The sequence below is a fragment of the Pipistrellus kuhlii genome, unplaced genomic scaffold, assembly GCF_014108245.1.
Source record: "Pipistrellus kuhlii isolate mPipKuh1 unplaced genomic scaffold, mPipKuh1.p scaffold_m20_p_10, whole genome shotgun sequence".
NCBI classification, from domain to species: Eukaryota; Metazoa; Chordata; class Mammalia; order Chiroptera; family Vespertilionidae; genus Pipistrellus; species Pipistrellus kuhlii.
This window is the reverse complement of record NW_023425405.1, coordinates 55,732,027-55,755,624: the sequence shown is the minus strand read 5'-3', so window position 1 is coordinate 55,755,624 and position 23,598 is coordinate 55,732,027. Positions and strand designations below refer to the sequence as shown.

The following is a 23,598-nucleotide window of genomic DNA, read 5'->3' as shown; positions in this document are numbered from 1 at the left end:
TCTTGTGTCGCTTTCTCACTAGTTCTTTGCACAGTGTCTGACCTTCGGGGAGTCACTTAAACTCTCCGTGCCGCGTCGTCGTCTTTCGGAAAGCGGTGAGGGTGCGCCTGTGGGAGAAGTACTGGATTAAGTGTAAAGCACTGACAACACCCCTGATTCCGAGGCTCAGCTCATCCACCATCATCATCATCATACTCTTGGGAAAGGATTAGAAGCAGACGGGCCTGCTTTGGTCTGATGGATGCATTTTTATTTTATTGATCAAACTGGCACCAACCATCCCTGTGCCACACACGATCTGGCAGTGACTGGGACCATGTGGCTTCTCGGATCCTGGTCTGTGGCCCATCGCATTGCCACCCCGGACGGAGGCTGCCCTTCACCGTGCCTGCGGGGCTCCGGGAAGGTGGGAGAATCCCGAGCTGGGATGGCTCCTGAGGTAGGGAAAGCGGTGCCTCTGCCCCCGCCATGGTCCCTAAGCCGCCTCCACGTTTCACCCGCGCCCTTCGTGCTGGTGGCAGCGTGTTTGTGTGGCGTGGCGTTAGGCTCTGCAGGGACCCTGTGATCTAGATCAAGTTTCTTTTAAGCTCATAGAAGCCTTCACCTTGGCACAGACTATCCCGGTAGCAGCTGGCGGAAGGCACCCTTGAAGGTTGGAACAAGTAGACCTGGGTGTTGAAAGTACCGATATTTGAAATGCACTTACTGCTGCTTCCTTCCAGGAGAGTATACTTCGCTTGGTGGGTTGGGGTCTTTCTGGCATTTGTAGAAGAGCATGGTCTCTGTCTTAGATCTCATCCTACCTCCTCGGGCCTCACCGGGTGGGTGTCAGGGCCTGGGTGAGGTGGGGAGAAGGGGTCTGAGCCAGGCCAGCGCTCCTGACCCAGAAAGTTTATCCCAGGTGGGATGAGCCTGAACTCTGAGGGTGATCCCAGAGGGACAAGCAGGGCCCGTCCCGCTGGCCCCAAGGCAGGTCCTCAGTGGAAAACAAATGATCCTCATTTAAGGGCACCGGGAATGCGTGGCTGTGTCCTCCTGTGGAACTGCAGAGCTAGAGCAGCAGCCGGGAGGGAACTGACAATGTCTCTTCCCCCTAATGCCGAGTCAAAAGTCCTGCCTTGGTCGAAGGGAAAGAGGATGATTCGAGGCGTGCAGTTGAAGCCATTCAGGATGCACGTGCAGTTAAGGACGCATGGGGGGTGCGTTGGTGTGGGTGGAGGGGTAGGCAGGTCATCGCCGTCGCCGGGGGATATGCAAAAGTTGGCTTGTTTAAAATTTAGTTAGGCAAATCACTCTTTCAGTCGTCTCAGGAACTATTATTGGAAACGCTAGGCACCAAACTGTTTTTGCTACAACACATGAGTCACACGGGTTCGGCCGAGGCTGTGGTGACTGTCCATGTGGGAGGAGGTTGTGTACCGTGAGGTCCATGCTTGCCGCATGCTCTTTGTCTGCAGCCGTGCCCAGACCCAGTGGGACGCCGCCGGCCCTGGCGGAGCCCAGGGCTGTTCCCCTGTTCCTGCTGCGTTTGCTGCGCGCTCTGCTCCGGAGGCAGTTTTGCTTCTCAGCTCCGTCATTGCAGGCCACCAGCCTGACCCCTCCACTCCGCCTACTCAGTCAGGCCACCCTAGGTTTTAGAATTTTCCGTGAAGTCTTCTTTCTTTAAAAACGAAACGTTTAAGTTGCGGTGTACGTACATAACATAAAATTTACTGCAGCTGAGACGGAGCTGGGCAGCTGTCCTCCGGTCCTGTGGGAGGGAGGGAGCGCACACCTGGTGATGCCACAGACTCTGGCCAGTGATCCACGTCAATACAGCCGAAACATGCCCCGCCGGTGTGGCTCACCGGATTGAGCGTCACATCCACCAAGACGTCATTGGTTCAATTCCCGGTCGGGACACATGCCCCATTGTGGGCTCTATTCCCAGTAGGGGACATGTAGGAGGCAATAGATCGATGCTTCTCTCTCTTCTATCTCTCTGCCTCTCTCTCTCCCTCTCCCTTCCTCTCTGTTTAAAATCAATAAAAACGTATTTTAAAAATAAATAAGTAAATAAATGGCAAAACTTCAACCAGGCCCTTCCCTCCCTCAGATGAGATCTGCCGTAAACTGGTGGTGAGACTTAAGACCGTATTTGTCCTTGGCCAAAACGAGTGGTTTGCACTAAACACACACACACACACACACTGAGCTCTGAAATACGTAAATGGCTAATTACACGTATTTATTTTTAAATACGTTTGGAAAACGAGGAGATGAATGCGTAGGAGGCCCATCGGTTACTTCCGATGTGTTATTACGCATGTTCAGTGTTGTCAGGGGTTTCCATAATATCATATTTGGAAATGCTTTATGACAGCCCATTAGCAAATGCTGATCCCCAGGTTTGGAAACGTTCCGTTGAATGCGTGGCAGACTGAGTGTCATTCTCGGCCTCGGCTGGACAGACACCGCGGGAACCCGGGAAGGCTGACTGGTAACCAGTGCCCTTGTACGCCAACCCCCTCCCGCCTCTGGGGTTGAGGTGCGAGGGGTCAGACCGTCTCCATCCTATCACTCCCCACAGGACATGAGATGCAGTGAAGACAGCAGGGGCTGGGATTGGGGGGGGACGGAGCAGGGAGAGAGACCTAGCCCAGCGCCTGGCACTGGGTGGTCCTCAAAAGTATAGGTACTGACCAGCCCACCCCGCCTATGGAATTTCAAAGTGAGCGAACCTGAATTCTGAAGCATGGAAAATAGGGATTTTTTTTTTTAATGCCAATTCCTCGGAAAACATCGGCGAATGGTTCATTTGGTCATGAAATCCTAAGGCCGGTGTTGAATGCGCAGTGACCGTGGCCTCACGTCGCACTTCCCCGTGTGACCAGTGCACGCTGGTTTTGCTCGGTGCTTTCGAAGGGCCCGGCCGTGCTATCTGCTTGGGGGCGTGAGGATCTTGCTGCCGGACGCTGTTGAGTGAGCACCTGCGTGGGGAGGGCTCCCGAGGGCTCAGCGCTCCGGCGGAGAGGAAGGCGCTCCCCCTCCCGCTGCCCCAGCTCGGGGAGGCCGGCTTCCGGGAACGAATGGCTCGCCCTTCCTCCCGAGGCTGCTGGGCTCACTGAGGGTTGGAGCAGAGGTCCTCACGCAGACTTGGTTCAAGTCCTGCGCCTGTCACTCACTGTCAGGGTTCACATCAGCTTCCCGTGCCTCAGTTTCCCCGCATAGAAACTAAGAACAGCAAGGGGCGCCGCTCCGACGCCGGTGAGAGATGCAGGTGAGACTCCTGGAGGACGCGCAGCCAGCACCACCTGCTGTGTCCAGCTCGGCGCCTCTCGGCTTGGCCCCGGATCTGTCTCCACCCTCAAGCCCGGTGACACCATGAGACAAGAATCAGCGTACGCCTGACCGAGCAATGGTTCCTGCTTGGCTTTCCAACGGCTGTGTGCTCCATTCATTCTTCAGCCCAGCCCCCGGCGTGGGGGCAGCTGGGAGCAGGACACAGCCCCGGCAGGCCTGTGTGGACCTGTGAGAACTCAGGGACCTTCCACCTGCTTCCCCGGGCCTGTGGGCTCAGCTTGCTCCTCGGTCCGATGCCTGAAGGGGGCCTGGCACACTCCCCAGCACTGATCCCTGCACAGGCATGAACAAGCGCCCAGAGCAGGGGGGGCGCCCGCGCGCCATCGCCCGGTTATTTTTAGGGAGGAGAAGCCCACCCCGCGTCACCGCACACACATCCTTCCCGGCCTCCTCCTCCTGGTGCTGGACCTGCCGGCTGGAAGCGTGACTTCCACCCACCACGCCCAGCGGCCGGCTTCCTCATCCTGGTGTCCTGCCAGCCGCCTCCTCTGGAGTCACTGCCGGTCATTGACCTCTTCCCCAGAAAAAATGCTCCGAGCGTTTTTGAACTTGAAGTAGGTTCCCCATTCGCTTTTGCTCAGAATCCTGAGTTCCCCCATGTGGACAGGTGGTCTAACCTCGGGCGGGGCTGGGAGGACCAGGTGGTGTCTGGTAAGGCAGTGTTTGTGGCCACTTGGGGCCGCTCGCCGAGGGGTCCCAACGCTAAGCCCGTGCTGGGGGCCACAGGGATGAGGGAACAGGACCAGGATCTGGGCCCCGGGGTCAGCCGCTGGGATGGCATTACTGCAGAACTGAAGTGGAGGGTCCAGCCCCGACCCCACAGCTGCATAGGTGAGTGTGGGAGAGTGTGAGGCACAGAGAGATCGGGACGGACCCTGGGCCAGCCCAGAAGCAGCCTCCACTAGTCTGCTGAGTCCTCTGTCATGGCCGACACCAAGGGCAGCATCGGAGAGGCTGACAGACACTCGCTTCCCATGCTCGGGAAGACACTCAACTGGACGGTCAGTGATGCCTCCGGGTGCCCGGTCCTGAGAGCCCTCCAAGGAGATGTGACCTGGGCGCTGCTGATCAAACCAGGCCCCCAGGCCCTGTCCATCCCATGGCCACGCCGGCACTGACCACCACACTTCATTCTGTGTCTTCCCTGTGGGACTCAAGGGTGCTCTTTTTTTATTTTTAATTAAGCAAATTTTTATTGATTTCAGAGAGGAAGGGAGAGGGAGAGAGAGAAACATCAGTGATGAGAGAGAATCATTGATCGGTTGCCTTCTCACATCCCCTACTGGGAATCAAGCTCGCAACCCAGATGTGTGCCCTGACTGGGAATCCAACCGTGACCTCCGGGATCATAGGTCAGTGCTCACCCACTGAGCCACATCTGCTGGGCAAGGTTGCTCTTTTTCGTTGGTCGGAGGGAGCTTCTCCTGGTGGCAATGTGTGTCCTCTCTGGTTTGGGATCCTGAGTCTGTTTGTGACCCTGCCCTGTGGCCAGGAGAAGGATGCCCGGGCAGCTGCGGGAGGTCCAGGTTAGGGGCACCGAGACTGCCAGGTGTGGCAATCCTGCGGTAAAAGGGCCTCACCTGTGCCAGCTCTGCACAGCCCCAGGACACCGGGCACCGCCTACCCCATCTGTAAAAGCGGGCGGGAGCTTTGCATTGCAGATGTGGTGTTTATTTTTAAATGAGGGGCTGACAGGGTGCGTGCAGTGACGCCTGGGCAGCCAGCTAATCTGTATTGTGGAAAAACACACAAACCACAGATTATTTTAAAGAGGAAGAAAGCACAAACGCAGATGCTGCCAGCTCCTCGTGACCCGTGAATTGAGGGGAAACTCAACCCTGGGCACTTCTGAGCGGCGGGGGGCGGTGGCGTGAGCTGGCGGATGGGCAGGGAATTCAGTTGCTCCTCTTCTCTCCCGGGTAGTTGACACCGCCCCTTGCCTCTGATTTCCAGGGCACGGATGATGTTCGTCCGTAGGTGTGTGCATCCCTTCTCTCTCTTTCCTTCACGTGAATCTGAGCAGCCCCGTATTCATCGGAAACGCACGGAAAGCGGAGTGACAGGGTCTGTGTCTGATGCCGGAGTGAGTCAGCCTGGACTCGAACAGTGGAACCTAACCCATGGCAGGCTGCATCCCTCCCAGGCGGGCAGCAGTGCTGGCTTACCAAGGCCCCGGGCACCGTGGGGCCCAGCCGCGGAGCTGTGCAGAGGGTTTCGCGTTTCACCGTCCACGTGGCCCACGGGCTCAGCCCCAGAGCCAGAGCGAGGGGCAGGTGAAAGCCTTGGTCTGGGAGGCGGGGGGGGGGGTGGGGGGGGGTGGAAAACTGCTGCAAATGGGAAGCGGGGAGTGTGATTCTCACACCGAGTGAGGTGGCGGTTTTGAATTATCTAACTTTTGAAAATGGGAACACCCTGCCGATGTGCGCAGGCTGCTCGGCCGGGTGGGGAGTGAGCTCTGGGTGTTTAGTGTACAGTTTAGTGCCTCCCCGCAGAGGTGTTTTCTGCAAAGAGGGACAGGGTAGCAGAGAGCGGCAGAGACAAAACCCATAGGCCCTCTCTCTCGGACACTGGGGTAATTTAGGTCCACTGACCCAAATCAGGGCAGGAATCCGCCAGCACAATGAGCTCCTGTTGCCAGGATGGGCTGAATCGAGGCCACGGTGCCCGGCTTTTCCACGCTGGCCCTGTGTGCATTCAGGCCCAGACGACAGGCAGGCTGCTCTCCCACGACAGCCTGGCCGCCCCAGCCCGCCCACAGAGGGTTTGCTGGCACCAGGCGCCTGCTCGAAGGCGGGTGGGAACCAGGCTAAATCCCTGGACAGAGGCACGGACAAAGGAGTAGGATTTCATGGGAAGAAGCCCAAGACGTGGAAACCACCCTCCTCCCCTCTAGTAACAGCCCAGGCATCCTCTGAGGGGCGATTGGATGGAGGAGATGCGCTAAATATATTCAATGGAAAGTGCTCAGCCATAAGAAAGGACAGGCTACCACCACTTGCGACAACACGGATGGCTCTTAAGACTGTATCATGCTAAGCAAAAGCAAGTCAGATGGAAAAAAAAGCCAGGAACCATGTGATTTCACTCATGTGTGGAATATCAAACAGAAAGCAACAAATGAATGAACAAAACCAACTCATAGACACAGACAAAGCGAGGGCCCAGGCAAGGCTGTGGAGGGCCCTGCCCGGACCCTGGGGACCTGGGGACCTCAGCTCCAGGCCTGGCCGGTGACTCCAGTTTCCGCTTTGGGGTCTGAAATAAGAGTGCTCTGCATTCGGTTCTGAGTTGTCCCTGCAGGAAAGTTCCATCGGCTGTGCTGTGTGTGGGGGTGTGTGTGTCTCTGTTGTTGTGTCAGGGAACCTGGGGGAGAAATCACCTCCCGGGGTTTCCAGCCGCCCACCCGGAATCTCCGTGCAGGACTTGAACCGGACAGGGAGCCTCTTGCCCCTGTCCACACAGGGCCCTCGGCCACCGCGGGGCAGGACAGACAGCGCCAGGCGCCCTCCAGGAACGGCGAGCCTGCTCTGCACTCGGCGGTTTGCATTTTGATCTCATCAGCGTGTTCCTCTCTATAAAGTGTGAATCCTAGTGACCCGAATGCGCTGTCGGCTGGGCCTGGGCCAGCGGGACCGGGTTACTCCGGTTCAGAGAGGCCCCGGGCTGGGGTGGCAGCGACGGGGTTCCCCGGGTGGCTGCGTGGGGGCGGGTGGAGATTGCTCACCCTGGGAGATGGCTCACCCTGGCCAGGGGCAGAAGGGCCCGCCAGACTGTCGGGTTCTCAGACTGGGAAAGCGTTATGCCCAAGGTGGACCGGGCCTGGACCCCTCTCTTACCCGCTTCCTAGCAGCCCTTTGATTTTTTATTTATGCCTTTATTTTGGTTAATCCTCACCTGAGGATACTTTTCCACTGGCTTTTAGAGAGAGTGGAAGGAGGGGGAGAGACAGAGAGAAATATCGATTGGTTGCCTCCTGCACATGCCTGGAGCAGGACTGGGGATCGAGCCTGCAACCGAGGTACGTGCCCCTGTCCGGAATTGAACCCAGGACCCTTTAGTCTGTGGGCTGACACTCTATCTAGAGCCAAACCAGCCAGGGCCCTAGCAGCCCTTCCAAAAGAACAAGCGAAGTTTGCTGAATTCGGACGTTAGTATTTAGAAATACAGAACGCAGCCTGCGTAGCTGTCGGCGTTGGGCTGTAGGTAGATGTCAGGCCCTCGCATTGGTGTCCACGCACACCGGCTATGCGCGTTTTATCTGGGCTGAGGGAGCAGCAGGGTTTCACGCTCTGAGGCGGGGCCCCGGCATGGGGGGTGCTCTCCCCCTGGGATTGAGGGGTCAGCGGTGGCCGCCCAGGCTCGTAGGGGTGTCGAACTCAATCAGAGAAGGGGCCAAAATCTAAAATCCAGCCTAAATCGCGGGCCGAATGGTTTACTGAACAGTCATAAACTGTCATTGTGATGGAAACGCAGCGGAGTGCAGTGATGACAGCGCGGTGCGGGCCACATTGCAAGGCCTGGCGGGACGGATTTGGCCCGCGGGCCTTGTGTTTGACACGTGCTCTAGGGGATGGCACGGTCGAGTTTTAGAAACAGGCAGGCAGACCGCCTGTCGGATCCCAGTGGGCCCCTGCGCTGTCCCGGCCCAGTGCTAAGCACAGTTCCTAGGTAGGTGTTTCCCACGTTCTTCCTTCCTTAGGGAAGTGGCTCTCCAAGTGTGGTCCCCGGACCAGCAGCGTCACCCGGGACCGTGTTAGAAACACGGATGCTCGCCCTTGTCGGTTTGGCTCAGTGCATAGAGCGTCACCCCATGGACTGAAGGGTCTCCGGTTTGATCCCAGTCCAGGGCACAATTCTTGGTTGCAGGCCCTCGTTGGGGCACATGCTGGAGGCCACCAATCGATGTGTCTCTCTCACATCGATGTTTCTCTGTGTGTGTCTCTCCCCCCACCTCTTCCCCTCTCTCTTAAAAAAAAAAAAAAAAAAAAAATATCCTCAAGTAAAGACTTAAAAAAAATGGAAAAAGAAGTGCAGATTCTCAGGACACACCCAGAAGCCCTGGAGAGGGGCCCATCTCTGTTTTCACAAGCCCCCCAGGCACCCGGATGCTTGGGAACCCCTCCTGAGAGGTGAGGGCACAGCACTGGAGCTCCCGCACCTGAGCCCAGGCATAGGGCTGGGCAGATTGGACAGCCACTCTGTGCCTCAGTGTCCCCATCTGTAGATTGGGGTGCTAACAGGACTGCATTAGGTAATGAATGTTAAAACCGGGAGGACATCCTACGTGTTTGCTCTAGCTCACTCGGGGTCTGCTGGTTTTGATCCTCCATTTGTTTGACCCCAAGACCATTTCCTCATTTTCCTGTACAGCTGTCCCAACTAAATCTAACTCATTTAGTTGTTAAACCACCTCATTCTGCACCAAAAAAAAAAATGTTGGCTGCTGTCTAGGTCCAGGCTAACAAGGAGGGTTCCCTCCTCATCGCCAGCTCTGGTTCCTGCGTGGGAGCTGAGCTGCTCAGAGCCCGAGAGGGATTTTAAGGCCAACTCTGAGCTGGGCATGTGCGTGCCGTTATCGATTAGCCATGTCTGTCCGGATGCGCAGGGGGTTCTTTCCTCCTATTGCGGGTGGTTGTCAGGCAACTCAGTGAGGACTTCTGATGCTTTCCTGTCACCGGGTCTCTGGGGAGGCTGAGTCACCACCGAAAACCGCAGGCCCGGGACCATGTGGGCTGCGTGATCAGGGCGGATGCACGGAGGAGCCGCGTGTGGTTTGTGGGCTGAGCCTGCCCAGGACTTAACGTGCTCCTGGCCTCGTAGCTCGGGGTGGCTGTGGCCATGGTTGAGGCCCTGGGCGTTCTGATCCCTGGCCACATGGCTTTCCTTCCATTTCATCACGACTAACAGGCCTTTTAGCCCCATTTGCAGTTCATGGGAAGGGCGGCCAAACAACAGGAATGTATCTTCTCGCAGTTTGGGGACCAGGAGTCGGAGAGCAAGGTGTCTGCGGGTGGGTTGGTCCTGGGGCCTCCGCCCTTGGCTTGTAGAAGGCCGTCCTCTCCCTGAGTCTTTACGTGGTCTTCTCTCTGCACTTCCGTGTCCTGATCGCCTCTTACCAGGCCCCCCTCATGGGGATGGGCCACTTCAATAGGGGCTGGGCCCTTTTTTAACTTAATTACCTTTTTGGAGACCAGGCCTCGATCACAGTCACCCTTGGGGGTCCTGGGAGGCTAGGACTTCCACATGTGGATTTTAGGGGGGACACAATGTAGAGGTTCAGGAGGAGAGCTCAAGGGGGCAACGGGCCCAGCACCAGTTTATTTGTGTGTGTGTGTGTGTGTGTTTGTGTGTGTGTGTGTGTGTGTGTGTGTGAATCTCACCCAAGAATATGTTTCCATTGAGTTTTAGAGAGAGTGGAAGGGAAAGGGAGAGACAGAGAGAGAAAAACATGGATGTGAGAGAGACACACCAATGGGTTGCCTCTAAAGTCTACATCCGAGGTACGTGCCCTTGACCAGAATAGAACCCGGGACCCCTCAATCCGCAGGCCAACGTGAGAGCAGAGTTAGTGGGGCGGGAGGAGGGATGGAGACCGTCTTTAAGAGTAGAACTGGCCACAGGTCCTGGAGAGACAGGAGCCCCTCTGAGCGCGAGGGACCTGTGAGCATGGCAGAGGGAGATGGACACATGGCTCGGGGTCAGCTGGGCTGAGGCCTCTCAGTTCGTGACATTTGATCTTTTGCACAGTTTCTGCAGGAATCGATGTCTGGTTTGGGAACGGCAAGTGGTACTGTCACCTTGCATCCCCACTAAGCCTCTGGGAGTCTCCCCCGGAGCCCAGCTCAGCAGGTCTGCTCGAGGAATTCTTCGATGTGACCCACATGTGGCAGTCTTCATGGGCGTGGCACCTTAGTTAGCGGTCATACCCTCAGTCGGTGGTCTCAGAGTGCGGTTCCCGGGCCGGCTGCCTCTGCCTTCCTGGGAACGGGTAAGGAATGCCAGCGCTCAGGCCCATGGCGCCCTGCTTCGGGAGAACACTCAGAGAAGGGCGTTTGCGGTTGTCACCTGAGCGTGAGAGTGGGGCTGACAGAGTTAGAGGTCCGTCTGGCAGGGGCACCTCCCAAATTACAGGCCAGCAGTTTCTGCCCGGGGTCCCAGGCAGCTTTCCAGCCTGACTGCACAGGAGGTCCGGCCAGCTTGTGCTGGGGGAGGTTGGGGGCGGGGATTGGGAAGGGAGGGCCTCCCTGAATCCGTGTCTTCAATGGAAGAGCAGCCAGGGAGGAGCGGAGCGAGGGGCCTGGTGGCAGGCCGGGGATAGGGTTTCGCACACGGCAGCTGGAACTCATAACCATGGCGTCAGGGGACCTCTGGCTTTGAAGACCGAGATGCTGCCGCTTAACAAAACACAGCCACGGCCCGCCCGCCACCGTCCGGGTCCCCAAGCCTCTTGCCCCTTGGGTGCCCCGAGATCAAAGCTTGGCTGCGGCGGTGGCTGCTGTTGCTTGTTGGGGGCTTGGCCCCGGGCTGCAGCTCACGGTGTGCACACAGCAGCCAGCGTGCAATCTGCAGAGGCCGAGGGTTCTCCTCCTGGGAATTCAGGGGGCAGGCAGACATCCAGAGACCAGCCAGGTCCTGCACGTCTGGAGCTGACTCAGAAGCCTGGGGGGGAGCCCAGATCGCCAGAGCAGTGCCCGTCTGTCCCTGAGGTGGGACCTCACTCACCTTCTGAAAGCCCGTACCCACGGCGCTTGGGGGCCTTGCTGCCCTCGATCAGTGTTCCAGTCTGTTCTGTGCTGCCGAGCAGATCAGATCCTGGGCTGTGGGTGGCTGGGCCACAGGAGAGGTCTGGTCGAGGATCTGGACGTCCTGTCCTGGGGACCCAGGGTCGGCCCTGAGCCCTGATGCTGGTCCTTCTGCCCTCGGGGAGAGCCTCTGGGCCTCCCGCAGACCGCAGTCCTGCGCCCGATCTACAGGGGTTCCTGTGTGTGTCGCGTGCCAGTCAGTGAGCCTTCCTGTGCTGCCCAAACCACAGGGAACATCAAACCCTGGGCTCCGGCTCTGGTGGGCCCCAGATGATTTTGAGCCAACTGGTAAACCTTTCCACACACACTTTGTTGTTTTCAATTTTTCTCTCCAGTGAGTAGCCTTTAATCATACTTCTTTCAGCTGGCGGGCCCCTACACAAAACTGTTTGGGCAAAAGATTGATAATTGTTATTTATCAAGACCGTGCAATAATGTAAAATTCCCATACATACTGATCTAGTGTTTCCATCTAATTATATCCAATTAATAAAGGAGAGGGCCCTGCCAGTATTTCTCGGTGGTTAGAGCTCAGCCCATGCACTGAAGGGTCAAGGGTTTGATTCCTGGTCAAGGGCATGTACCTGGATTGCAGGTTTGATTCCCTGCCCATCTGGGGCACATGGGGAAGACAACCAATCAATGCATCTCTCTCACATCAATGTTTCTCTCTCTCTCTCTCTCTCTCTCTCTCTCTCTCTCTCTCTCTCTCTCTCTCTCTCTCTCGTCGTCTCTCTTTTTCCCTTTGTTCCACTCTCTTCTTCCACTATCTAAAAAAAAAAAATTAGTGGAAAATATATCCTCTGATGAGGATTAACAAAACAAAAGGGAAAAAACGAAGGAGAGGAATGAATAGCATGACTGCAAAATGCCAGCTACATTGCAGAGTTCCTATTGGTCTCTGACTGCCCCGCCCGGGCCAATTCCCTCCCCATCACTCACCCGCTCTGATGAGAGGATCGAAATTGGCCAATAAAAGTCCAGTTTCTAGTGGTCAAGCACATGTAAATTTAAACAGCATAATAACATCTCTGGGTTAGGGAGGATTAACAAACATTACGCAGGCTCCATGCCCAGCAGGGCGGCGTGCAGGGCCAGGGAGCGGGTCATCGGTACATCGGTCGGTGGACATCCACTTCTAAAAGCCATTTTGCAAAAGTTTCTTAAAATCTCCAAACGCACGTTGCCATGACCTCCTGGAAATCTGTTGTTTGAGGCAATCACAGGCATTCGAAAAATAGCATATGCGCAGTGTTTCACTACAGTGATCCTTAGAACAGTGGCAAACTTCAAACAGCCTTCTGTCCGACAGATCGCTCTAGCATATATGTCTCTCCACTCAATTACAAAAAAAATACTTAATGAGATGGAATCGTGTCAATAATGACAATAATTTCTAATTTATGGCAGTTAAAAATAATAGAAAGTGTGTACAATATGATTTCAATTTTACAAAACGGATATATTTATTTTTATATGGTCTAAAAGGATAGATATCAAAATGTTAATGGTATTTCTAGGTAGCAAGATTGTGCTGATGTTTCTTTCATTTCTGTGTGTGTGTGTGTGTGTTCTACATTCTCTGCAGTAGCGTGTGTTCTGAAAGGACCTTCTTATAAAAACGTGAAGAAGAGATTCCTGTGAAACGTTCCCTCTCGCGTGGGGCTTTACACAGCCCCCAGCCCGAGACCCTCCCGGGCTGCGCTGTGTCACAGGCTGGGAGGAATGCTTGCTTTCTGCTGATGAATGAGGCCCTGCCTCTGACAAAACCCAGAGGGGCCTTCTTCTGGCGCAGAAGGAAGGGCCGCTCGCTGGGAGGGGAAAGGTTGGCATCCAAAGCCAGACGAGGAATTCGGGCGGGAGCACTGAGTGGGGGCCGCGCACTGTGCTAGTTTTCAGTCTGTCCTGGTAGCAGGAACTCCACGTTCAATCAATCGCTCTTACTTGTCCCCGGAAAACTAAAATAAACAAGTTCTCTAGACGGCGGCCATGAGCAGTTGGGAGCAGCAGGAATGAGCCTCAGTGTTACAGAAAGTTGGGTGATGGGAGGGAGGGGCCCAGAGCCGGGCCAGGTCTCATGGATCGCATGTGAAGTTGAGCTTTAGGAATATTCATTTAATGGTGGCTTGACAGGCTTAGGAAACATGAGAGGGTGCGGGAGGAGGGGAGGGGAGTAGGAGGAGGGGAGACTGGTGATTCCATCCAGGTTGGGGGGGGAGGGTGTGGCTTCAGTAAATGAGAGCTTTAGGGCCGCCTGAGAGAAAGCCCTGGCGGAGGAGCATTAGGGAGTGAAGGGTGGGTTTTCAGCAGTGCTGAGGGCGGTTTCCCCCTGGGGCCCCGAATCTGCGGGATGTGGCTCAGTGGAGAAGTCGGAGGTGGTGCGCTGAGGCCAGCCTGTGGGCGGAATCTCATCGGAAAGCAGGTCTGTGGGCTGCAGCTTGCTTTGCCGCGCAAGATGCGGGGCTGGCGAGCGGATAGACAGCCGGTATGGGGTGTTATCGCCAATGGGGTGAAAGGCCAACAGTGATGGCGTGGGGGGGGGGGGAGGGTAGGTGGGGAGCTGTTCCCTGTACCGTTCTCTACATTTTCCTGGAGTTTGAAAATGTTCACGATCACAGTATTGGTAGCAAAAAGACAGAGCAACTAGATGGCAAATCCTAAAATTGTGGACACTTATAGGGAAAAAATAGTTGACCAGGAGTCCCCTGTGAATCGCCAAATACAAAAATATGGGGAGGAGAAAAAAAATTGCAAACCCAAACCCTTAATTATTGGTAACTGGCAGGCGTACATTAAAACAAAACACAAAACAAAACAAAAATGTGTTGCTTACTTTCTTTCTCACAGGATTTGATGCTCATAAAGAATCTATAATAATAAAAGCGTAATATGCTAATTAGACCTGACGTCCTTCGGGGACTTTGAGGGAAGCCCTGGTCCCGGGTGCCAGAGGGAAGCCAGCCCTGGCAGCCAGGGGAAGGAAGGCCTACTCTTGCACGAATTCCGAGCTTCAGGCCTCTAGTTTTTATGCAAAAGATTAAGGTGTTGGAAGGAAGCCTAGTGCATGGAATGGATGGAAGAAAAGACAAGGCCGCCCCTGGAAGATCGCATCCCCCAGGGCTCTGAGCACCTTCCCACGGGAGGACCATGGGAAAGTGGGGGTGCAGAGGGGATGGGGTCAGCCAGTCTTCACCTGCAACCAAGCTGAGGTCGTGCAGGAGGCGACTGTCCCTGCAGTAGATGCAAAAGCTCATTTGACCTGTGGTTCCTTCCACTTCCCCCAAAGGAAAGCCGCAGAGTAGCCAAAGAGGAGTCAGAAAGAGCAAGTGTGGCTCAGTGGTTGAGTGTCAGCTCATGAATCAGGAGGGCAGGGCACATGACCAGGTTGTGGACTCGATCCCCAGTGGGGGGCATGCGAGAGGCAGCCGGTCACTGATTCTCTCTCATCATGGATGTTTCTATCTCTCTCCCGCTCCCTCTCTCAAACCAATAAAGAAATATTTTTTTAAAAAGTGGCGCCAAGTGGGGAGCATGCTGCTGACAGAGGGAGCGGGCTGTGGGGAAGTGTGTCCCAGCCTCCGGCGGGAGCCAGACTCGCTTCCACCGGCCGCTTCCACATGGGTCTGACGCTCTGCTGTTTCCCGTTAGCGCTGGGCTGTCACCTCTGCCCGGTGGTTTGTGGTGGGAGAGATTTCCCGAAGGGGCTGTCCTGGTCCCACACGGAGGGTCTCCCTGGGAGCCGGGAGCTGGGCGCCGGCCAGGGACACAGGAGTCTGGGGGTCGCGCTGGGGGGCCTGAAGGAGCAGGACCTGACTCAGACACGGACTCTCTTTGGGGTGCTTTTCCCACGTGGACAACGAGGAGCCTGCAGGGAGAGGAGGAGCCAGCCTCTCCATCTGCTGCACAAACCCCTTGCCGAGAATGGCTCCTACTATTCCTCCGCCCACCCTGTGCCTGCACCCCGGTACCTGTCCGCTGAGGCCACTTCCCAGGAGCCCCTCGCTTGGTACAGAACTCACAGCGCCTGGGTCTGCCTCCTGGAGGGCCCTCGCCTGGCTGAGACTGGGTTTGTCTCACTGAATCTTCAGCGCCCAGCAGAGCCTGGTACAGAGCCTTCATGCTAATGTTTTATCTGTGCGGAGGCTGGATGGCTCCGCATTTCATGGCTGTGCATTTCCTGTCGCGTCTCAGCCTCTGAAACGCGTCACTGAGTAAATCGGTGGAACTCAAAGTGCCAGCAAGGGAGCTAAAGAGAGATCCTGACTGGGAGCGTGGGTGAGGGGGGCGTGCCACCCTGTAGGTGTGTTTGCAGGACTCGCAGAGCTGCCTCTGACCGCCCGTCAGGGCCAGTGAGTTCATTCAGTCTGCAGCCCGAGGCCAGCCTTTGTCTTCTGCTCTTCGACCGGCGGTGTTTCCTCCTGCCAGTGGGGCAGGGTCTGCCTGGCACGCTGCCCCTCGCCACTTCTCGTTCTGTGCAGACCTCACTGTGGCAGATGCCGCCCTTGGCGCTGAGGGGACCTCTGCCCTCAGCGCCTTCCCTCCCGGGGCTTGTCCAGCAGCCGTGACTGCACGCCTTCTAGGTCTTTCTGAGCGTTTTTCCATCCTGACTTCAGGCCAGGCCCTTGCCGTTGCCATTTTTTCTAAATAAATCGCTGCTTTTGTGGGATTTGCCTCTCTTTCCAAAGTCCCGCGCAGACAAAGGCATTGCAGCGCCCTCCTGGAGCTGGGCTCTTCTCGGCGCGCTGGCCAAGCCCAGGCCACCCAGGCTGGCATGCCCCGTGCCTCCCAGCTCACTGAGGGTCTCAGGGAGACAGGCCAGGCCTGTGCCCAAGCAGAGTCCCGGCTTCTGGGAGCCTGTGGGAGCCGGGACCACGCTGTGTTCATCTTGGCCACCCTGGCGCCCCACAGTTTCTGACACTTAGAAGGACTCTGTGTATGTGGAGTTAGCGAGGGGGTGGAGGAAGGAGAGGAGGAGCAGGATTGAAATGAGAGAGGAGATCCCCCTTCAGGGCGGGGAGTTAGACTGCCGAATGGAGCATTTGGTGAATGGGTTTGCGGCTCCTTCAGGTGTGAATTCCCTCCGGGGGCGGTATCCGTGTGCTAGAAGACTCTGGTACCAGAAATGGGGAATAGAGGCTCTCCGCTCAGATAGCCTCCAGCTGGATAAGGAATAACGCCCGCCCGGATACCGTGTCACAGAACCCATCCGGACACACCTTAACATGGCAGCTGCAGGGAGGGCGGAACAAGTAAGCCTGGCTGGGAGGGAGGGAGGGAGGGAGGGGAAGGTCCTTGTGCTTGGAGCACAGGGAGGGCCCTGCCATGAGCCCCCAGGGTCTGTGAATTGTTGCTCCTGCTCCTGGTGGTGTCTTTGAAACTCTCATTGCACTTCCTGGAGTTGCTCTTTAGTAACTTGTTGCCTTTGCTTGGCTCGTGCTTGCTGAGTTGTGCAGAGGATTGCTATACAGAGAGTCCTGCAAGTTAAGGTGGACCTTATGGTGGATAGAACCCCTTCGGAGGGAGGCACGGGTCCTGGAGAGGCCCCTTTCCGCTGCAGAGAGCCTGTGCAGAGAGCCCGAGGAGAGAGGGTGCTGGGGCACAGGGACCAGTAACCGTAAGCACATTATCAGGGTGAAGAGGGAGCTGGTGACACCTCAGCACCCGCCGAGCTCACTGCTCGCTGCTTCCTCCTGCGGGGATGAGTGCGCCGTGGCTGCCTGCGCACTGTGACCCTGGCCACTGCAGAAGCCACTGGCCCAGAAGGGGAAGTCCCTCCCCGTAAACCTCCATCCACTTCTGAGTTCTCTCCCCGAGGGTGCTGCCTGCGGCCTGGGCTCTGGCCCGGGGACTGGAAACGGTGGCTGTGTCCTCCCGGCCCCCTCTCTCCCCGTGGCGCCTTTGCCTCTGCTGGCCCCTGTGGGCGCCTCCGTCCCTGGCCCTCCCCCTGGCAAAGCTTACCGGCCCCTCCACCAGGAAGCCTTCCCTCACGCTGGGCCGGCTCCTCTCTGAGCCTCGGCCGCCCCCTTGCACCCTGTACGTCATCTTCTGGTCTGACTACGGCCTCCAAGGGGCCGTGAGCTCTCGTGGGCGGGGAGCAGGTCAGAGTCGGCGTGTGCCCCCGGTTACCCCGCACAGGAGGGCGCCATCCAGGTGCAGAGAGCCAGGGAGCCCTGAGCAGCCTCCATAAGCAGTGATTGCACTCTTTCCTGTCATCCTCGGGGGCCAGCAGAGGCAAAGATGGGGAAGATGGCCACTGAGCGTGGCCCGGTGTCCTTTTCCGAATTCCTCTGCCTTCGTTCAGGTTCCTCACGTGAAGCGGCTGTCGGTTCCTTTGAGAATTTCCTGGGGTGAAAGGCACATTCCGGGTACCATCCAGCTCGGTGGCATGACGCTCACTCGCTTGGCTCCCGCCACACCAAGCACCTCCAGGGCCATGTCCTCATCGCAAACCGAGACTCTGTCCATGAACCACTGACTACCTTCCCACCCCTGGCCGGGCCTGGAACCCCCATCTACTTCCTGTCTCTGTGAATGTGACACGGCACCTCAGAGGCATGGAATCACACGGGATTGGTCCTTTGTGTCTCGCTTATTCCACCTCATACTGTCCTCAGGGTTCATCCCGGTAGCACAGGCCAGAGTGTCCGTCCTGAATTTGTTTTTGGGCTTTGAGTGTGTGTGTGTGTGTGTGTGTGTGTGTTTCTGTTAATCCTCACTTAAGCATATTTTTCCATTGATTTTGAGAGAGAGAGTGGAAGAGAGGGGGGAAAGACAGAGAAAGAGAAACATCGATGTGAGACAGACACATCGATTGGTTGCCTCCCACACGTGCCCAGACTGGGGCTGGGATCGAGGTATGTGTCCTTGACTGGCATCGAACCGGGGACCCTTCAGTCCATGGGCCGACGCTCTGTCCACTGAGCCAACCCGGCTAGGCCAGCGCTGCCGTCTGGAAAGCTGAAAGATCTTCCACTGCGTATGTGCCCCACGATGGACGTTGGGTGCTGAGAGCAGTGCTGCTGTGGGTGGGTGGGCAGATACCTGCTCCAGCCCAGGTTTCCAGCCTCCTGGGTACCTGCCCAGCAGCGGAATTGCTGGCTCAGACAGTAAAATCACTTCCACCATTTAGTTCTGTAACGGTCATTTCAGTCCAATCCGAGGCCACTGAGTGAGGGGAGGTGACGTCGAAATGCGGCTGAAATTTCAGCCTTTTGCCCCGTGACCTGCCTGCTGCCTGCTGACATGAAATGGTTTGTTTTCAAGTGTGGTTTCAATTTTTCTTACAGCATCAAGCTTCTCGCTGTGCAAGAGCTCCTTGACAGAGAGGCCCTGGAAAAGGTAAATGTTTTGTTCTTCCCGCTCCACACCCACACCCACACCCGCACCGAAAACAGGCAATCCCTGCCCTCAGAGAGGGAGTTGGCTGCAGGCTGGGCGGTTACTTGTGTCCTAACGGTCAGTGCACCACGAAGAATTGTGGTCAAACCCCCCGCGTGGCTCTTGTGCTGCTAACACTTGCAGACCCGCCTGGCTTGGCCCCTCGGGGCTGTGCGAGGGCAGAGGCCCCGCCTGGGCCGTGCTCTGGGCCCAACCCGAGGGCCAGGGTCCATGACGGCCACTCCCCTGCATCTCTGCCGTGTGTCCTCCTCTGGGCTGGTGGTGATGAGACTGAGGCCCAGTGAGGCGGCGAGCGAAGTGGCGGAGGAAGGAATTGAGTCCTGTGGTTCCATTTCCCAAGTTAATGCTTTTTCTAATTCCCAGACCAGTTCCTGCATTCGAGGCCCTTTTAGGCTACTTCTGAGCACTGGGGAACTCCCTCCCCGCCTCAAACCAAGGTTTGCACGGTGCCCTGGAAGAGATACTGGTGCACCTCGGCTTTCTAGGTTCAAGTCAAGGCACAGCTGGGACCCCTGGCCGGTTGGGGGTTTGAGGTCTGGGTGTGAGGTGGGTTGGGCTCCCAAAACTAGGCTGGACAGGTGCCAAGGAGGTCAGGCTCTCCAGAGGCACTCACACACCCCCAAACTCACACCGGCTGCTCCCCTCGGTTGCTGCGGCCTCTTCCTAGCAATATGATTGCAGGTGTTCATTAGACTACATAACGTTAACATGGAAGAAAGTGGCTAGATCCCAGCCAGCGCGGCTCGGTGTTTGAGCGTCGACCTAGGAACCAGGAACCATGGTTCGATTCCCAATCAGGGCCCATGCCCCAGTTGCAGGCTTGATCCCCAAGGGTGGATGTGTGTGCGGGAAGCAGCCGATCAATGAGTCTCTCTCACCATTGATGTTTCAATCTCTCTCTCCCTCTTCCTTCCTCTTTGAAATCAATAAAGTTACTTTTTAAAAAGTGCTTAAAGAGATAAGCACTGAGGTGATATTTTATTCATAGAATTGTTTGGATTAGCGGTTGGATTGCAGGTTGACACTGAAGCAAATTAAGTTTTTAGGCACCAAGCCGTGATGTGGGCGAGGGGAGGGGTTCTGGGCTCGGGCTCTGAATCTCACGTCCCATCAGCTCGTTTCCATTCCAGGTAAAAAGCCAGGAGCGCGCTGCCTGGGAGCTCAGGGGCGGGACACCGATGAGTACGTTGGCGGAAGGCTCTCTAAATGCCAGGCACTCAGGCCGTATGAATTCTTAATTACGTATGAATTCTTAATGTGCACCAGCCAGAAGGTGTACTAGGTCCGGGAGTGCAGGGAGCTCCTTTGGATGGGTTTGGAACTCCTAAAAGGTTACCTCTCCTGAAACAAGTCTCTTCTCAGTAGTCACTGCAGTTCTTGGTTTTGCTTCTCAGATTAAACACACACATACACACAAACACACCCAACCTCAGACCAAGCTGGTAAACAGCGGCAGGAACATATCGGCCAGGTCTTTGGAGCTGAGTTACTCTCCGATCTGGGGGGGCCATACAGGGACCCCCACCTGGGGAGCCAAGGGCTGCGGGCCCAGCAGAGAAGCGGGCTGCTGTGGGGCGGGGCGCACGGTGTGGCTCAGACTGGCTCCTTCCTCACTGACTTATCTTGGGGTTGCTAATCCTCTCTGCGCTTCCGTTTCCCAGTCTGCAGAGTGGAAATCCGTGTAATCCCCTGTCCACAGAGGTCTTAAAAATACTAAGTAGACAGCCAGCGAGAAAGACTCAACACTGCCCTGCGCTGACTGATCCCCCAAAGTTAGCTGCTGCTCCTGCGCCTTCTCCTTCCTCCCTCCCCTCCTCCCTCCTCCTCACCGGGCCTGCTCATGGCTTTGTACTGCTCCCTGTCTCCACACGTGACCGGCAGACAGCTTTACACGGCGGTCTGAATGAGCACGGGCCCGCCGGAGCCAAGGCCGCTTCCTTCTTCCTTCTTTTGTGCCGTGTGTGCGCCTGCTCCGTCACCCACCCTGCTGGCCCCTGTGGCGCTCTCTGCGTGCAGGCGGGTGGCAGACGCTCCGGCAGAGCCCAGAGGCAGCCAGCGGCCATGCGCGTGGTGGCCAGTGCATTTGAGTGGCAGGTGGACTGTGACCTGGCACAGGCCTGATTTTGCACCCGTTTACCGGAACTCAGGACTCACAGGTCCTTATGCACCCGGACGAGTGGGAGGCCCCCCAGGAAAAGCTCTTGGTAACTCGGAGAGCGTTGCTACCGGAGCCTGGTCTGCAGACCAGCAGCCTCGGAAGCAGTCAGAAATGCAGACTCTTAGGCCCTGCCCAGACCCCCACCTAGGAACCAGGAGGTCATGGTTCACTTCTCGGTCGGGGCACATGCCCAGGCTGCGCTGCAGGCTCGATCTCCAGGAGGGGGCTTGAAGGAGGCAGCCGATCAATGATTCTCTCTCATCATTGATGTTTCTATCTCTCTCCCTCCCACTCCTTTCCTCTCTGAAATCAATAAAAATATATTAGCAATAAGTATAAACCCTACAGCTAATAATCTTAAGTCTACCAATTTCTTATTTAAAAAAAATAAAACTGTTAGACCCACAAGAAGGTGGTTTAATGCACATAAATGTCAGGACTGTGGCATCCCTCTGAAGAAGCCATTTGGACCGGAAGGACTTTTGTCAAACATCCCGCAGGTGCCAGAGCAAGGACCTGCTCTGAGAAGGAAGCTGCCCTCCGGCCGTTCTCTCTGCTGTGAGGGCAGGACGCGTATGTTTTCCTGCACTGAAGTCACACAGACTTCGTTCCCAGGCTTTATAAACAGGCCCACCTAATGCCTTTCAAACGTGGCATTGCATGAAAGGAAATAAAAATATTAGTACAGCTTGATTTAGTAAGATCATTTTTCAATGACCGCTTCCTGCAAAGCTGCAAACAATAGCTTGGCCCTGGCCTCCAGCTGGAGGTCACCCTCCCCTGAGGGGCCAGAGGGCAGAGCACGGGCTCACCCAGCCCTAGACCTGCCCGACTCATGGCCACTGCCTGTGCCACCCCACATCCCCTACCCCCTCCAGGCTCCCTGGCCTCTGCAGGCCATGACTCAGCCATCCATCAAAGCTGAGCGTGTCCATCTCCATCCTCTAGAACCCGGGCTCTGAGGGCGCACTGGGGGTGAGGCCACGCGGTGGGACTTCTTCGGCGGGTTATTGCCAAGCCTCGGTTTCCTTTTGGCATGGGGGCGGGGGTGTCGCAGTGATACCGACTTCACGAGAATGAAGTGAGATAATGTATGAGCTAGAAGGGGTTCTGTTTCTGGTAAGCACCAGAGCAATGGTGGCTAATTCTATCCCTAATCTATCCCTAATCCAGCTGCTGCTGTGGTCATTGACATATCATCCTCATCACCATCGATAACTTCCTCCTCCTCCTCTCTCGAGAAGCCCAACTTGAGATTGATTTGTCGCCATTGGCGGATGTGAAAAAGGGGCCCCCCTCCTACCCTCCTGCCACATTGTCTAGGTCAGTGGTCAGCAAACTCATTAGTCAACAGAGCCAAAAATCAACAGTACAATGACTGAAATTTCTTTTGAGAGCCAAATTTTTAAAATTTAAACTTCTTCTAATGCCACTTCTTCAAAATGGACTCTCCCAGGCCATGGTATTTTATGGAAGAGCCAAGCCCCAAACATTCTTATTTTAAAAAATGTTGGCCTCTTATCATTAGAAAGTATCATTAAATCATTTTACCTAGAAGTGAAGATTTATACAAAGCAGTTGCTCATTTTTTTTGTGTAATCTCTATATCGCTATTTGTTTTTATGATGAATACTTAATGAATTTAGGTTGGAAATATTTTTTTAAAACGTTTGGAGCCATTAGGAGACAATGCTATGAATTTAGGTGCGGGCAGGAAAGAGCTCCCGCCTGGAACTTGTTTTATCCGATCACTGCTGCACTCAGAGTCTGGATTGAGTGCCATCTTCTCCCTGGGAGGAAGTCCTTGGTGGTTTGATTGCTTTGTCTGTAGTCTCTGAAAGTTCTGAGCTCTTTACTTTCTTAGTGGTTGCATCGCCATTCATCAAATTCCCTCTAACTATTTCCGTGAGCTATAGACACATTACTCCGGTGTGGTTCTCTTCCCTCTCCCCCTTTTTATGCTGTTGGTGCACATATTACATCTAAACATGCTACCGACCGCACTATACATTGTTCCAATCATTGCTTTACATATTCTTCCTCTTTTAAAGGAGATGAGGGAAGAAAGGAGCACGCATATATATCTATAGAGTTGTCTACATTAACCTTCTCATTTTCCATTTCCGGCTTTCTTCCTTTGTTTCTGTGGATTCACGTTCCCATCTGGCATCACTTTCTCATTCCAATGCAGCTTTGCTCCCTCCCATCTCCTTCGGGCTGTCGTCCACTGTGTTACATTTCTATATGTTGTATATCCAGTCATATATGTTGTTTACACAACATGAGTAAAGGAGGAAATACGCACTTATCCTGTCTTGTGTTATTACATAATTACCTTTCCTGGTTCTCTTCAATTTTTTCATGAGGATTTGGGTTGGTCTGGGGTCACTTGCTTTCAGCCTAAAGAACGTTCTTTAGTAATTCTTATAAGAAAGTTCTACTAGCAACTAATTCTTACAGTTTTAGTTCGTCTGGAAGTGCATTGCATCTTCCTTTTTTGAAAGGTGGTTTTCTGAACTTAACACATTGCGGACCAGTAGTTTTATTACTAGCTTTACCCAGTAGCCAGATAAGTTTCTATTGAACAAGTACAAAAAAACATAAATGTTAAAGGCATGCTTTAAAATTAAATACCCATTGCATTTCGAAGTTAATTTATTACATGTTCCTACAAGCTAATACCTTTTTAAAGAATTCTCGTGATTGTCCACAAGCCTCAGAACAGAAAGCATGCGAGTTCTCGTGATCCGTCCTCGACATGTTCAGATTCCTGCACTTAGAACATGTCATTCCACTGCCTCTGGCCAGGGTTGTGGATGAACATTCAGCTGTTAATCACATTGGGAGCAGGTGGCTTGCAAGCTGGATGTACACCTCGGCCACTGTGTTTACTAAAGG

At 55.2% G+C, this 23,598-nt stretch overlaps 1 protein-coding gene across 2 annotated transcripts in view; it reads left to right on the top strand.

The window, feature by feature from the left end:
• Window positions 1-23,598, top strand: part of EEPD1 (endonuclease/exonuclease/phosphatase family domain containing 1) — a 58,064-nt gene that overhangs the window by 18,229 nt on the left and 16,237 nt on the right. For both annotated transcript variants that reach the window (XM_045578640.1, XM_036429868.2), the window contains exon 3: window positions 18,431-18,482. In XM_045578640.1, the coding sequence (XP_045434596.1) occupies window positions 18,431-18,482 (52 nt within the window). The remainder of the gene's footprint in view (window positions 1-18,430; window positions 18,483-23,598) is intronic.